This window comes from Oculina patagonica, chromosome 4 (assembly GCF_052425735.1).
Source record: "Oculina patagonica isolate OP01 chromosome 4, crgOcupat, whole genome shotgun sequence".
In the NCBI taxonomy this organism is placed as follows: Eukaryota; Metazoa; Cnidaria; class Anthozoa; order Scleractinia; family Oculinidae; genus Oculina; species Oculina patagonica.
This window is the reverse complement of record NC_135761.1, coordinates 63,989,614-64,006,558: the sequence shown is the minus strand read 5'-3', so window position 1 is coordinate 64,006,558 and position 16,945 is coordinate 63,989,614. Positions and strand designations below refer to the sequence as shown.

The window sequence follows — 16,945 nt, the reverse complement described above, 5'->3', positions numbered from 1 at the left end:
ATTATAGGAAATTAACGCTTGTGTTAATTAAGATATTTGAAATTAATTAACGCAACTTAAATTATAGCCTGCGAAAACAGCCGCCTCTCACGCTCCGATCCGCTTGCTGCGTTCGGGGTTCGTCTCTCTCCCCGAACGCAGCAAGCGGATCGGAGCGTGAGAGGCGGCTGTTTTCGCAGGCTACTTAAATTAACGCGAATTGAAGGAAAAATTACTTCCCAATATAGGAAATTAACTCGAAAGAGGGTGTAACATTTAAAAAAGGAAGGAAATTAACGCGAAGAACACAGAAAAAACACTTGTTAAGACAACAGGAACAAGTTTATTTCAACACAAGGCGTATAATCCTAAATGCAGGGGTTAAGCGAAGGAATCTGACCGCCTCGAGCGTTTTTCGTAGTTTTAGTTAACCGGAAGACCTTCACCCTTATGAAATAATGCCTTTTCCTAGAAGACAAGAACGGCTGGACTATATCGAGAAATTGGCGCCAAAATGATGGAAATTAAGGTCATGGAAATTAATGTTCCACTTAATTAATGACGCGGAAATTAACGTTAACAAAAATTAACGCGACTAAAATTAACGCGAATGTTTGAAATTCGCGTTAATTTCATGAAGCGTTAATTTCCTATAATAAGGTATTTACATTTTGTAAAATACCGCCTCTGGTGATTTGTGAAAACAAAACAAGCTAAATACCGTATTTACTCGAATAAGCGCCGCCCCCGAATAACCGCCGCCCTCGAATAAGCGCCGCATTTGAAACAAAAAAGTTAATAAGCGCCGCCTCCGAATAAGCACCGCAGTCCCGATGCGGCGCTTATTTGAATAATTTCGGTTAACTTAAAACGGCACTATCCCGGGGCACTATAAAGCAACTCTAAAACAAGCTTGAACATTTCTTTGCATCAAAAGCGATGTTTTGCAGTTATGAGTGATTGTTTTATCGCTCTCCCATTAGTTTTTCTATTCAACATTCTTACAATATGTAGTTCTGTAAATGTTGTGAAGGCCGCAAACTTTGCCACGACAGCTAGCGCCACTTCTGTCCCAGCAAGAGACAAATACTAACAATCAAAAGACGCACTTTACAATTACTGTAAAAGATAAGATTCTTTGTGGCGTCCAAATTTTAAATAAGCGCCGCCCTCAAATAAGCGCCGCCCTCGAATAAGCGCCGCACTTGAGGCGCGGAAAATTTAATAAGCGCCGCGGCGCTTATTCGAGTAAATACGGTATTGGTCAAGGCCGGCTGCTGAAGAGTCAGACTTTTTTTTATTTTTTGTTTATTTAATGCAGGAGAAAAAGGTTATAAATCTGATAACAAATTATATGCTCACGGTACAAAATCCATACAATAACTGGAAAAATATAACACAAGAAGAAATGAACAGCACTCTAATAGGAAAAAAAGAGCTAAAGATTTAACTAAAAGATCAATAATAAGTTGCTTGTGCAGTGCGTTACGGACACTTGCTCTCACCTAATGCTCTCGCCTAACCAACACCGGGTGCTACACTGTAACACTGGCAATATGGAAAAGAATTCAGTTTTACGGGTAAGCTTCATCTTAGTAGATTGCCATTCCTGTTGACATATATTGGTGGTCTTGGTGTTATGTATTATATATGTTGATATGTATTATAAACACCCATTAAGATGTATAAATAGTTGCTTAAAGCCAGGAAACTAAACATTTTTAGCTTGACTATTTGTCAGGCCTAGGGCGCACACAGGGAAGGCCTTTCAAGTTTTACTGTTCCGTTAATCCCAGATCGAATTCGAAAGGTTGACCAGCCAAAAACGTTCCCTTTTCCTTTTAGACACGATTTCGACATCTGTGAAACCTCCATAGCTGACACAAGATCGCTCCAAATGTTGAAATTTCCCAGCTCGCCAATGAAAGGCCGCGGCTCAAAGGTCTTGTCTGTGACTTGTTCCTGTCCAAGAACCAGACTTCCACCTGAGACAATGACGTAACCATCTTTTAGACCGCTGCCATTGTTGACAGCCACGCCATCCTTGAAGAACGCCCACGATCCGGCAGCGGTGTCCCATGTTGTACAGGTGTGGTGCCATTTCCCGTCGTTAATTGTCGCATGAATCGTTCTGTTAAGAGAATATGCATACCAGCGATAAGTAACGGTAAAGTTGCATTTGGAATAAACTGGCCCACACTATGTGGAAATTATCCAGCAAAGCAGCTAGATATATAAGTCTGCCTCCCTGAGTTGGGTGTTAGTCAAGGTCAGCTTACGTACCACTCCAAATTTTATCACGTTGTCCTTACAGTTTGAACGACGGAGAGAGGCACTGTGAGAGTAAAGTGTCTCAGACACTTTACGCAACCAAGTGACCCCGGACAGCGTTTGAGCCTGGATCGCTCGGTCCAGAGCCTAACGTTTAAAAAAAAAAAGAGTCTTAACGTCTCGCGGAAATCATTTCTCCGTTCCTTTTTGGGTGAAATATTTACTACATCTTTTTCAGGGTTTCTAGTTCCCGGGAGCACACCTCCACCAATGTCCTGGGATACCCTTCCCTCATCCCAAGAAAAAATTATCATTTATTTATTTTCAGTCTTAGCGCCAGCTCTAAGAAGAGGGTATTAAGTGCTCATGGTGTGCTTATTGAAACAAGTCTTTCCTTACTTGGATTCACCTCCCACTGTAAACACCACTTGGTCGTGGTTCACGACATTAATCATCATTTCTTTTGTTCCTTTTGTTCCTAAGTAGCTGAAGATTCCCATGTTATGACGAGTCGAAGCCCTGATCCAGAAGCAAACACTGAGCTTCGATAGAGTGGGAATCCCGCGTCCCAGCCTGACAAAGTTACCAGTGGCTCCTACTGGAGGGAACGTTAAACTCGAACCTAAAATATAAATCAAAAGTTAAAGATGAATTGTTCAACAATGACACGAGTATGGGACAAAAAATAACTGACTCCCCGACGGGAATCAAAACCCATGGCATCCCAGATACCATTTGGGCGCTCTAACCAACTGAGCTGCCTAAGACTCGTGGTGATAGGTTGATATAAGTTCTAAGAAAGGATGTTTGAAACTTGCAGGCTACTGACAGGAGTACAGCTCGCCGCACAAAGTGTTTTCATGTAACTTAAACGTTTTTATTGCTAATTTTCCTTTTAAGCCGGCTGTGAAGTTCTTACAGCAATTTCACAGGCCAGCAACACAACACCTAAATAACACTAAAAACATTTATAATTGTCGCAAGAAAACCGAAGTAATCTGAAGTTTTTTCGCGGCCATTTATAGGCTACATGTAGTCGCATGTGCGAGCAAGGTAAAGGTGGGTCAGTGCTCACCTGCAATAAAATACAAGGCAACGTTCATAGAACGGCTTGAAACTGTCTTGAACGGAGTGGCTGGTGCTTTCATCGCTCTATTGATCTCTAGGTCTAATATAGTTACTTATGTTCTTAAAAGCTACTCCAAGGCTTCGCGATCGCGTTTTCGGCAAACCAGTTTAAAATCACTTCATCGCATCCGGATGCAGCCGATATTGGTCGACAAAAGTTTCTTCAAAAATGATCATTCAGAAAGCACTTCACCCGCATTAAACTTACCTCCTTTTTCAACCTGACTACTTGTTGACGACTCGCATATTTGAGTGCTCTGAAAAATACCGGAATTAGAAAAAAATCAGTTTATATCTAAAATATTCGTTCACGACAATATCTCTATGCTATAATTCTACTTATGCTTACTCAAGTGATTGTATTTGTTTTGTGTTACATGTAGATATTTCATGATCATACCATTGTACTGATACTACTACAGTCGAAGCTCTCGTAAGCGGACACCCTCGGGACGACCCTCGGGACGCGAAAAAAGTGTCCGTTACTGGAGCTGGCCGCTTACGAGAATAGTTCTCGTAAGCGAGCCACGGTGTAGGGGATAGATGGCCGCTTACGGGAGCCTGCCCAGCTAACAATAACGGGACGGACGTGCATGACGACAAAACAAACACTGAAATATGGTACTGTTATTACTGCGAAATCATTGTTACGAACGGCCGCGGTGTAGGGGATAGATGGCCGCTTACGGGAGCTTGCCCAGCTAACAATAACGGGACGGACGTGGATGACGACAAAACAAACACTGAAATATGGCACTGTAATTACTGTGAAATCATTGTTACGAACGGCGATGTGAAGTTGATTGATAAAAACAAGATACAGAGGTTTTTTTTATAGGATTTTCTTTGGCTTGTCCGCTTACGGGAGCGTAAAAACAAAGGAAAAGTCTAAGTCGTAATCTGTGAAAGTGTCCGCGGCCGATTACGGGAATGTCCGCTTACGAGAATGTAAAAATACAGAGTTTGTATGGGAGCTAAAACGGGGTTTCAAGCAAGGCGGCCGTAAGTAGAGCTGTCCGCTTACGAGAGTGTCCGTTAAGAGAGCTTCGACTGTAACTGTACGGAGTGTTTACATGATACCGGATGGACCTCACATGTCCGAACGTGTTCCGGCATCCCGGTTCCCTTTTCCTGAACCCGGGTCTAGAATTTTTGTTCCGGTGCGAAAACACGCACCAGCTATGAACGACCACTCGTTTCTGTATGCAATCAGTTTCCTGGTAGACTGGAACGGGTAGCGCATGTGTAGTTTTTACCGCCATCCAATCCAGGATGAAGAAAAACGTACCTTTCTATAGAAAATTAACGCTTCATGAAATTAACGCGAATTTTAAAAATTCGCGTCAATTTAAGTCGCGTTAATTTTTGTTAACGTTAATTTCCACGCTGTTAGTTAAGCGGAGCGTTAATTTCCGCGACCTTAATTTCCATTATTTTGGCCCCAATTTCTCGATACAGTACAGACGTTCTAATCTCTTAGGAAAAGGCATTATTTCACCAGAGTGGAAATCAACCGGTATTACTGAAACAGTGAAGAACGCTCGGAGAGGTTAGATTCCCCCTACGTTTGGGTGAAATACCACGAACTTTGGTTCCGTCTCGCCAAGTGTTGAAATAAACTTGTGTGCGTCGCGTTAATTCCTTCACTTTGAAATGTAACCCTCTCTTTCGTGTTAATTTCTTTCATTGGGAAGTAATTTTGCCTTCGATTCGCGTTTATTTAAGTCGCGTTAATTTCAAATACCTCAATGAACCAAAGCGTTTACTTCCTATAATAAGGTAAACATGTAAACACGGTATGAAATTACGAAGTTATGCTGGTATGGAACTCGCACTGGTACGAGTTTTCACATGTAAACACCCTTTCACTAGCGATCTCCAACAGCGAATGAACTAATTACCACTTTGGTCTCCAAGCAATCGCTTCCTAAAACAGTGGCGGATCCAGGGGGAGGGTCCGGGGGTCAGGATTCCCCCCCCCATCGGACCTGTATTTTTTTTCGACTTGTTTGACACTGAAATTCTTGCATCGACATAATCATATATCACTATTTAACTGGTTGATTTTTTTAAAATGAAACCGGCGCGCGTTGCATTTTGTCACTAAAATAAGTTCCAGGCATTACCAGAAGTGTAATAATTTTCTCAATATTTGCTACTAAGCCCATGAGGAGGATGTTCAAAGGGTGCGTCCTTTAGGAGGGGCCAAGTAAACTTGACGTTGAATAAGGGTTATAATTTCTCTTGCGTGCAATTTGTAATTTGCCACAAAAAATTAAAAACAGTGTTTTCTGAATCAAAGACCCTCCCATCAAAAATTCCTGGATCCCCCCCCCCCCTGGAAAAATAGCTTAAACAAGAGGTTTCATTGATCTTACCACAGGGTATCCGCAGTTGTTGGGAATTGAATAAGTTAATAAAAGGATATTACAAATGTGGTTCCGTTCGTTTGCTGTGCTGTTTTTCTTTATTCGCAGTTGATAGACACGACAGCACTGTTGTCGTATGCTGAGCTGTCTTGTGCGCGAGCGGATTTCAGATATGCTAATTTTCTCAAAGATTGCCAGACTAATTAAAAATGTTGCCGTATTACCGGGCCAAATGTTTAAAAGTGGTGTATTTATGTATGTTTCGATTATCAACACATTTGATTTCACTAAAAAAAATAAAAGAGAAAGACATTTTAAAACTTGACGTTAAAAAAGATAATAATTTAAAATCATATTGGTTTAAAACTTAAGGCCCCGTTTACACGGGTCCGGACAAATTTTTGCACGGACGAATTTTGTACCTGGACCGCCTGTTTACATGGATCCGTGCAAATTTTGTTACAGATTGCAGTGGTGTTTACACGGAATCGTGCAAATTTTAGACCAGTCGCGGCATTTGAATGGCTTTTTTACGTCTCTGTTGTGATTGGTTATCGCTAATGTTTTAAGCCAATCATGTTGCAGCTAATGCAGCACGCGGCAAATCAAACATGGCGGCAGAAGCGGCAGACAAGAACTTTACGTGGTCTGATGAAGAAATTAATTTGTTGCTTAATGTAGTTATAGACTACAAAGCAAGAAAAGCAGGGGAAGGAGTTGATTGGGAAACGGTCAGGAGCAAGTACGAAGACGTAACCAAAATGTTTTTGGAAAAGTACCCTCATAACGAGAAATTCCCCCGACGTACCGCCGCTCGTCTTCTCATATCTGGGCTGCTTTCTGGGTTTCTTTTGCCTCAAATTTTTAAATTTTTAAAACAAAATGTAACAAAATAGGGGCATAATGCAACAAAACGTTTCATTTTTGCTAAGCAACCAGGCAAAATATAACTAGATTCCAGGCCTTAACCGCGCTATCTGTGCAAAAAAGTTGCACGGTTCGGGTGTTTACACGAGTCCGTACGAAATATGGAACCGTGCCGGTCAAAAATTTGACCTGCTTTTTTCAGGTCCCAAACTTGCACACTTAGGCCCCGTTTACACGGGTCCGGACAAATTTTTGCATGGACGAATTTTGTTCCTGGACCGCCTGTTTACATGGATCCGTGCAAATTCTGTTACAGATTGCAGTGGTGTTTACACGGATCCGTGCAAATTTTAGACCAGTCGCGGCATGTGAATGGCTTTTTTACGTCACTGTTGTGATTGGTTATCGCTAATGTTTTAAGCCAATCATGTTGCAGCTGATGCAGTACGCGACAAATCAAACATGGCGGCAGACAAAAACTTTGGCTTTGGCTTTCTGGCCCGTGACTTTTTCCTCGGTTGGTTGTTTCGTAAGCTGTACATGCTCACAAAGAAATTCAAACGTGTAAGATGCCTCGATCGATGAAGAAGATCGGAAACAAAAGCCATTTGCAGCAACGTGTACTGCAAAAGCCCGCCTAATCCGGCCAAAATAGCGATGCATGCTGCTGCCGCTCGTCTCCTCATATCTGCATTTGTTTCTTTTGTCTTAAATTTAACAAAATGGAACAAAATGTTTCATTTTCGATAGGCAACCAGGCAAAACATAACTAGATTCCAGGCCTTAACAACGCTATCTGAGCAAAAAGTTGCACGGTTCGGGTGTTTACACGAGTCCGTACGAAATATGGAACCGTGCCGGTCAAAAAGTTGACCTGCTTTTTTCAGGTCCCAAACTTGCACACTTATAGGCCCCGTTTACACGGGTCCGGACAAATTTTTGCACGGATGAATTTTGTTCCCGGACCGCCTGTTTACATGGATCCGTGCAAATTCTGTTACAGATTGCAGTGGTGTTTACACGGATCCGTGCAAATTTTAGACCAGTCGCGGCATTTGAATGGCTTTTTTACGTCTCTGTTGTGATTGGTTATCGCTAATGTTTTAAGCCAATCATGTTGCAGCTGATGAAGTACGCGATAAATAAAACAAGGCGGCAGACAAAAACTTTGGCTTTGGCTTTCTGGCCCGTGACGTTTTCCTCGGTTGGTTGTTTCGTAAGCTGTACATGCTTACCAAGAAATTCAAATGTGTAAGATGCCTCGATTGATGAAGAAGATCGGAAACAATAGCCATTTGCAGCAACGTGTACTGCAAAAGCCTAGCTAATCCGGCCAAAATAGCGATGCATGCTGCTGCCGCTCGTCTCCTCATATCTGCAATCTACGTTTTTGCTTCTTTTATCTTAAATTTAACAAAATGGAACAAAATCTTTCATTTTCGATAAGCAACCAGGCAAAACATAACTAGATTTCAGGCCTTAACAGCGCTAACTGAGCAAAAAGTTGCACGGTTCGGGTGTTTACACGAGTCCGTACGAAATATGGAACCGTGCCGGTCAAAAAGTTGACCTGCTTTTTTCAGGTCCCAAACTTGCACACTTAGCCGTTCAAAAATTCGTCCAGTTCCGCCGGTCCCGTGTAAACGCAAGGTGGAACCGTGCAAGTTTTTGTCCGTGCAAAAATTTGTCCGGACCCGTGTAAACGGGGCCTAATTTTAGCTGAGAGTTTACCTCTATTTGTATAAGTTTAAAAAATAACAATAATTTTCGTATTAAAGTTTTGACACTATACATTAGTCAGGAAAATAGTTAATTAAAGCAGGCCTGACGACATGTGTAGTTTTCTTATGCTGTTGTTGACTTCCGATTTACCAATAGTCGTTTAAAACTATATTCGTTCAAATTCACTTTTTTGCAAGAAAAATAATCACTATTAATTCGCAATAAGTTACCTTATTACATGAAATTTTCGCCACAGGTTAATTTCGCGAATTTGGCGATTCCAAAAAAAAATCGCGAAATTAAAATGACGCGAACAATAAGTGTCGCGAACAAAACATGACGCGAAAATTAAGTGACTCACATTATGTCAATAATCAAGAAAGAATGAGTTTAGTACATACCACTGAAGGAAGGAATTATCTGATCTAAATGGATGTTGTCGTCAATTGGCTCAAGAACAATAACTCATGCACGTACAAGCATGACCTACTTGTAAACATTGTTAGAACTACTTTGTTGTTGCTATTGCCGAGATATAGTCCCGCTCTGTTTTTGTTAATTTTGACGTTATTTTTCCTTTAATCAAGTCGTTTTCTTTAATTCAAGGGCACGTAAAATAATATTGCCAAGGAAATGTAAATTGTGTCTTACTCAAAAACGTTAAATTAAAGTGGTTCAAAATGATAAAAAATTCGCAAAATCGCGAAATTTAAGTGTCGCGAAATATGCGCACCTCAAAATCGCGAAATATACATCTCGCGAAAATTTCGTGTAATAAGGTATATAATAATTTTTTTTTTTAAATAGGAATAATAATTCATCTCACCCTCGGTGAAGCTAGTTGCTGAAATAATGCTCCATTTGAGAACATGAGTTGGCTTTTGATGTCACACAAATCTTCCAACCCACAATCGATCATTTCACATACACCAAGGCCATGCGTTGAACGAATAAAATTGTACGAAATACAATTTGGGTCATCGTGGCAAGTTTGGATGCAGTTTAACCAGTCACAGTCTTGAAGCGAGCGATAAACATGACCCAATAACATGTGACTGGGGACAGTGACTGGATGCAACGCAAATGTCCAACCCACCAGAATGAGAAACGATAAAAAACTTAGCATTTTAGCAGGTCTGAAACTTAATCCATCTGCTACGTTCTTTGATACGATCAGTTCACTTTGCGTGTTGCTACGTACGTTGAAAGTAAAGTCGATCTCGTGTGAAGCTTTAGAAGTGAACATTTTAGTTCTGTTGGTTTTTGCAAAGCTGCCTAAATATGGAATATCAAGCTCAGCTGTCAGAAGGTTTTGTTGCGGGTCATTATAGTGCATTAGCTTGGCATTGTCGCCAAGAAATGCGAAAAAAGGGTTTTGAAGAAAGACATCTGTGTCAACTTTCATTTGTTGAGCTGAAAAAAGAAACGCCAGTGATATTTAACGAAAATAAAAGCATGAAAAAGGCATAAGAGATAAGAGCAAAAATTTTGACGCTCCTATCTTTTAGCTTACGTCTGCAAAGTACAATGCCATGCCTGCATTATAAATATAAGACATCTCATAATGGTTTACATGTAGCTTAGGCTTCTTTTGAAGCTTAAATGAGACAATTCAGGTAGATTATTTCAAGAAAAAGATTGTTTAGCTCCGTGAGGGGATTCATGTAAACTACACGACTTATCACTATGCATTTAAAAAAAAAAATTCTAGTGGACGATGCATGATACATGATGAGTGGAAACCTGGACAAAAAAATGCAATGTCTACCACTCTGCTTCTGTTTCTTAAATCTTTATTTGTAACTTAGGTCGGTGATTATATTGTTACAAGAAAATTAAATTGTCAATTTCAGTGTTTCTGTCACTGCATTTTGGTTTTGGTTTTCAGGGTAGTGTAATGTTTTGAAATGAAAGTTTTCTCAAATACCAATAAAGTACTGAATTGTAAAAATCTCTGAGGACTGCTTCCTATTTTCTAAAGCTCAGCTAGATTGCGAGCGAAGATAACTATCTATTGTTCAACTAAGAAAGTCCACATGACATGTTACTGTGCATGAAATATTAAACGTGAGATTGCCGTACAAAGCTTGTAATAATATTACCATACGAAGTAAGCGAGTAGCGTTCTGATTATCATGACTTATGTCTCCAGTCCCTCACGCTCAAAATGTAAGTACGGCACAATAGGAAGGCGACGTGTTACGTTCATGCAGTAGGTAGCCGCGTCTAAGGTGAAGTACTCAGATTGTAGACTCAAGGTTTTTAATTTATTAAACAAAGTACGGTTTTGGTAAACTACAGGCGCCCTGTTTTGAATTTCTTCCACCATGTCACGCGCTTGTGTAGCAAAGTTTTGGACTCCCTTTGGATAGCCACGATGTTTTTGGTTGTTAAGATCTAGAGTTATTGGTACAAATATCATCGCTTGGCCTCGGAATTTAAGCTCTATGGAAGACATAACGTGTAACTGAGAAGCCCACCAAGTTTGCCTGTCGTATTTTGTTGGATAAGGTAGAATGTGTTCGATGGCTTTATGATGAAAAGCATTAAATATGGCATCAAACCACGCTGTAGGAATGACCATTGATGTTTCATTTATACCACATTTGAATCGCCTTTTTTTTAAAATGGATATGACGCCTTGAGGTCCTTGTTGATCAACAACACCAACTGCTGGCTGATAATCTAAAAGCCATTCTTCAAAAGCTCTAAACGGCGATAGCATCTTCATTTCTTGAGGAGTAAATGAGTTGAATTGAAGTTCTACATCGTCATCTAAGAAAATGTAATAATTGTAGCCAGGTATTCTCTCCCTGGCAACAAAATAAAGGATATTTCGGCCCAAGTTCCAAGAACTTTCTCCGACAAATATATAGGATATGTGTGGTCGCTTTTCTTCTTGACATACTGTTCTGTAACTCAACACAATAACATCGCAGTTGCACGTCTTTTCGTCTCCAATCGCTTTGGAAGAATTCAGAATTTGAGGGAGACATTGCTCGGTTTGTGTGAGGTAAATGAATTGCTTTGGACCTGACTGCTTTGTCGGCCTTGCTGTACTGTTGGCTTTGGCTTTACTGAATTGGGTTGACTCATTTGGCTTTCTTGTTGTTGTATTCACTAGAAAATAAACAAAAAATATTTTATTAAGATCGTCTGAACAACTGAAAACACAGTGTGAAAGGGAATGGGTAACGGGTATCCTTTCTTTTCACGCAAACAGACCTCAGACAGCATCGGTTTTGCTCTGCAGTTTTTTTGGCAAATTTACTCCTAGTTTTTAAATTCCAAGACTGTCTACTAAAATACAACCTTCCCGCATCCGGGGTCCAATGTTGTAAAATTGTAGTAAAGGGCTCCCCAAAACAAACTAAAACTTTGATAGTGGGAAGGGGAGTTGGGGAAGTGAGGCTAAAGGGTGAAATTAGCATATAGACCAAATAACAATAAAATAGCGCCTACATGTAAATTTAAGTGTCAACACTTTTGTCAATGATTGAAGTTTACAGGTGCTTCGCGAAATAATCAAAGAGCTCTTCGAGCCACGACTGAATTCTTTTTCACCAAGTTTTACGTTTAGTTTTCATACCTTGAAAATATATGGGCAGAAGGTGATTCAAACATTTCTCCTCTTAAAAAAGCAGAAATGAGGAAACATGCGTGACATTTGCATATAATCACAATGTCTATTCGGGGTCTATTACATTGATATAAGATGTATTTGTCTCACATGATTGAGCATGTCGGATTAGCTTACTCGAGAAGGTATCTGGATATAGCGCGAGATGTTGTGAGTTCAACTCCCAGAGGGGTCAGGTTTTTTTTTTCTTCTTTTACCCCGTAGTACTAAAATGGTATGTTTATTATATCGCTCCGTAGGTATGCATTGCAGAATAAAAGCATTTACATGTAAGCCGTAAAGAAATAACGCTGTAAAATAATATATCAGAACATATAGACTGATACAGGTAAAAATGTACTTGTGCTGTTAATCTGAAAAGCTTATTATTTTCTTGCAAACGAGCTAGATACCTAGGTTTCTAGATAGATCCATCGTTGATGAAGCTTATGTAAAACCGATTTAATTCTCGAATGATCCTTCAGTGTACGACGCTAACTCTACAGATAGATGAGATGCATTGTTGATGGATCTATCTACACTCTTTCTCCTATTATATCTGCTGGTCAGCGGAGTTGCAAAAAATATTTACAGATGATGGACCGACCAACCATGTGAGTGAAGCTGGCTAGCCACTAACCTTCCTGAATTAAAAATTCAGTCATAAAAATCCAAAACAGAAAAATGAAAAAACTTCTTTATCGATTCTTTAGAAGTGTATAAAGTGTATAAAGTGTATAAATCTGTTCATTTAGGATGCATGTTTAACACAACAATGAAATACGGATCTAGCCGAGGTGTATTTCCATTTCGTAAATGATCGACGCTTTTGTTGTGAACCAAGCATCTGGTAGTAGTTGATGCCATATCTACTATACTCTAGTTTAGGCATGGACTAGGTCGGAGCTGTATACTGATTATTAGATGAAATAAGACCTAGAGTAGGTAATTGCTAGACCTAGGTTAGTGTAAATTGGAATTATAGATATGAACTGTATGTTACAGAAAGGCAGCTTATATAATTAAATTTGGGAGCTTTGGCGGATAAACGTGTTGGTATAGTGGCGAGGAAGAGATGCTAGCTTTTAGGTCTGATCCTGGGTGATGACATGTATTGTTTTTGTGAATAGTGAAAAATATTGTGTCACTAAAATGGCATCGATCGTTTACAAAAGGGAAACGTGCCTATCCTGGCAAATTGCTCAAAGCACGAGGTAGCTTAAACTTCCGTTTTCGTTACAAGAGTAATCGAAATGGTCATTCATCTATTCAGTCTAGAATATTTGTAGCCTGTGATTTTTGTAGCTCTATGATATGATAGATGCTTTCCTTACAGACCTAAACGATCACGAAAAATAATAGTCAGTCAACTATCCGTTCGCTTGGTAAATTTAGTGGCATCACACTCCACTGAAAAACATCACAACACTCTGCTTGCTTTAAAAATTCTAGTAATGTCTTTGCATTGCTTAGTATTTTTGTTTACAAAATATTGAAAACTTGGCAAAAACTGGGATAGAGCAGGGACGAAGTATTTCCAGTTTACGAAAAGCGTCTAATATTTGTAACAATAGTATTGCGCCATTAATCGCTCTTACCTGCCTCTCTGCTATTCGTTGCCGGTGTTCCAAGCTCGGTTTTGTATGCCGTGAACAACAACAAAACTGAAAGACTGAAAACAAGCAGCAGGCTGAATTTCTTTCGCTTGCTGCAAATCATCCTCACACTAGATTTTGTTATGAAAATCTTTTGGTTCAGGCTGTTTGGTTTTCGACGTCTCAGGCGTCGCAGCAGTTACTAAAACACATGTTGAAATATGAATTTCAATGAAGTTATATTGGCAGTGTGCATTACAAGATGCCATTAGTATTAAGTGAGTATCTAAAATAAAATTAAATCTGTCATGTATAGATGTGATTAAATTATAGCGTCTGTTATATGAAGTAACTGTTGATGTTTGGACAGAAGCAGGTTGAATCGAAATTCTGAAGAGCTGTAACAGACGTTTGGTCTAAACTGTTCTGAAATTAATGGTAGTCAACTTAACACATGAAAAACATTATCTTTGAACATCTAATAACCTTAATGTGCGGATAGAAATCAAGCTACGGCTATCAATTCTTTGAAGACGCGCGGAAACAACTTGAAAACGAAAGCCTTACTTTTTGAGCACTCCATTTCCATCCGAGCCATCCGCAGCCAAAGATGCTCGTTAACAGTTTCAGTGCTCTAATATAGCAATTTTTTATGAAAGGGGACTATTATTTTTAGGTTTCCTGCGACACAGATATAAATTTTGACTGTTCAAACATCTGGTAAAATCTGTGACATAATCCCTTTAATTGATTTTACAGGACAAATCTGACTAACATCGGAATTCTGTTTTCATATACCGTAATGATTCAATTTAGCGCCCTCCTTCCAATAAGCGCCCCCCTTCGAATGTGTTTTTGTAAATAAGCGCCTCTATTCCAATAAGCGCCCCCATTCTTATTAGCGCCCCCATTCATATAAGCACCCCTATTCTAATGAGTCCCCCTATTGTAGATAACTGCCCCTACTGAAGTCACTGACGTCAACTAGATAAACTCCCGACCTTTCACCGTACAGTTCATGTATATATTTACCGTTAAAATGAACAATTATTTTAAAAGTAACTGAACTTATAACAATTACAGTTCCTGTTATTGTTATAGATACATTTGGTTGTTTAAGCGCCCTGTCCCGAATAAGCGCCCTGTCTCGAATAAGCGCCCTCCCTTGCGGTGCCAAAACTAAATAAGCGCCCCGGGCGCTAAATCGAATCATTACGGTATACCGGTCTGGTCGGCCAGTTCTGTCTAATGAAAAGCGCTCTAAGCTTATTGTAACCAGATAAACTTAGGTGGATTATTTCCAGAAAAGGACCACGGAGCCCCGCTGATGGGTTCACGTAAACTTCATGAGCTGCCACTTTGCATTTTCTAAAAAGTTAAATTTTAATGGACGATAATTACAACAATAATAATAATAACATTTATAGTGCGCAAATTTCATAAAATGTTTAAATGCGCATTACAAGATTAAAAACGGAATAAAAAAAGCTTAAAGCTAAAATTACAATTAAGAGTTTTATTTTTATTTTTTATTATTTATTTATTTTGCCACACAAACAAAAAAAATATAATTATGAAGAAATAGATAATACAAATCAATATACAAGATAATAATTAATATTTTTTTTTAACATGTTTTTTTTTTAATTAATACTTTATTGACACTCAAAATAATACAAACAGAGTATATAACAGTTTTAAATAACATCAATGTTAGCAAAAATAAACTTAAATACATATAGAACAAGGAAAAAAAAGATACAACATAGGAAACGATTGAAAAGCGGTAATTTTAATTTTATAGTGCTAGATTCGCTTTTTTTTTTCGTGTGTTTGTTGCTTATTTCTTTTTGTTGCGTGTATTAATTTCGATTATTAAAAGTCCAAACTATTGATGTAAACTTGCTATATGGAAATTATTATCATCTGTTACTTAATTGTAAATTAACACTTGTTACTTTTTTTATTCCAATCACCTATGTAATGCTAAGTGTGTAAATATCAATAAAGGAAAAAATTAAAAAAAAAAAAAAAAAAAGGTAATTTTAAATATATATTAATGTATCGGCTAAAAGGAAAAGGAAAAAAAACAAGGAAAAAAAAAAAGAAAACGAGATTCAAGGATATCTAAACGTAAATACTTAAAAGTTAAAGGAAATTCTTCCACTGCTTATATTAAATTCTTCGAGTTGTTTATTTTTTATGGCAATTTGCCTAATGGTATCAATCCTGATACCGAAGAAAGGGGGAAAGCTGTCAAAATTTATATTAGTTTCGTCTTGAAAGCAGCAGAATATAAAGTATTTAGCGACAAGTGTAGCGTAATTTAGGAGATCTTTGTACTTAGTGTTGTTGTGCCAACCGTATAGTATATTACGTTCATTGAGTTCGAAAGTCTGATTAGTTTTTTCACACCACCAAACTTTGAAAGCATTCCAGAAAGCGGAGACTACATTACACAGGAAGAGCATATGCGGAAGCGTTTCTGGCACAGCCTGGCAAGCGCGGCAGAGATCGGACTCAGACAACCTCGGGCGAAACAGGAATTATCGTTGGAAGGATGTTTTGTATAATTTTATACTGGAACATTTGTAATTTAACTTCTCGCGTTGTTAAGAAAGGCATCATATAGACATTTTTCAGGCTTTCTTTAGTAAAGCCATAACGTAAAATTTTAGTCTCAGCTGTAGGTGGTTGGAAGAAATGGTCTAGGATGGCTGCGTAAGCAGAGTGAGTAGTGATATTTTGGGTGGGGGGTTCAAGCATGTCAACTGGATTATGGTTGGGGGGATCTGTTAATTTAAGTTTGCGCCGCCAACTAGTGGGGATGGAATTTATTAGTCCAAAATATACGGTAAAGGGAACATGCATCAAAAGTTTTTGCTGAAGTTTGTCAATGGATAAAAAAGTAGAGTCAACATCAAGAAGGTCGTGCAGGCGTAAGATTCCGTTTTGAAACCAGTGTTTGAAGAAGATTGTTCTTTTGTCTATTATTATATTGCTATTGTTCCAAATTATTTCATTATGGATCTGTGTATTGTCATCAATAAGATCTGATCTGTAGTCTTGCCAGTACTTCAGTACCGAGCAATAAAAAGGAGGCAGGTTGTGTAACTGGAGTAACTTTAAGTCATACCGGCATTGTGATAAAAAGGAAAGGCCACCTACTTGGCTCAGCAAAAATTCTGGTATGGCTTTCCAGCCAGCATCAGAGTTTTGTTGTATCCTTGGAATCCACGCGATTTTTAGGGCAGATTCCATTCTACTAAAATCTATCATCTTAAGACCACCACTGCTTTTCTCACCAATAATTGTGGCTTTTTTTTATTTTCGGAGGTTTACCTTCCCAAATGAAATTGAAAATCATTTGGGAAGGTAAACCTCCGAAAATATAT

At 38.9% G+C, this 16,945-nt stretch overlaps 3 protein-coding genes across 4 annotated transcripts in view; all 3 read right to left on the bottom strand.

Moving 5' to 3' along the window:
- The window catches only part of LOC144651110 (uncharacterized), a 28,464-nt gene that overhangs the window by 4,072 nt on the left and 7,447 nt on the right, over positions 1–16,945 (bottom strand). The gene's annotated exons all lie outside the window — the stretch shown is intronic.
- On the bottom strand, positions 1,255–9,523 carry LOC144651101 (neuronal pentraxin-2-like). The gene is made up of 4 exons (XM_078510985.1): positions 9,163–9,523; positions 3,587–3,635; positions 2,650–2,872; positions 1,255–2,110 (listed from the first exon to the last, which is right to left on the bottom strand). The coding sequence occupies exons 1-4, from the start codon at positions 9,460–9,462 to the stop codon at positions 1,723–1,725; spliced, it is 960 nt and encodes a 319-aa protein (XP_078367111.1). The 5' UTR covers positions 9,463–9,523; the 3' UTR covers positions 1,255–1,722.
- LOC144648977 (uncharacterized) lies at positions 10,128–14,275 on the bottom strand. The gene is made up of 3 exons (XM_078508425.1): positions 14,118–14,275; positions 13,554–13,752; positions 10,128–11,456 (listed from the first exon to the last, which is right to left on the bottom strand). The coding sequence occupies exons 2-3, from the start codon at positions 13,672–13,674 to the stop codon at positions 10,477–10,479; spliced, it is 1,101 nt and encodes a 366-aa protein (XP_078364551.1). The 5' UTR covers positions 13,675–13,752; positions 14,118–14,275; the 3' UTR covers positions 10,128–10,476.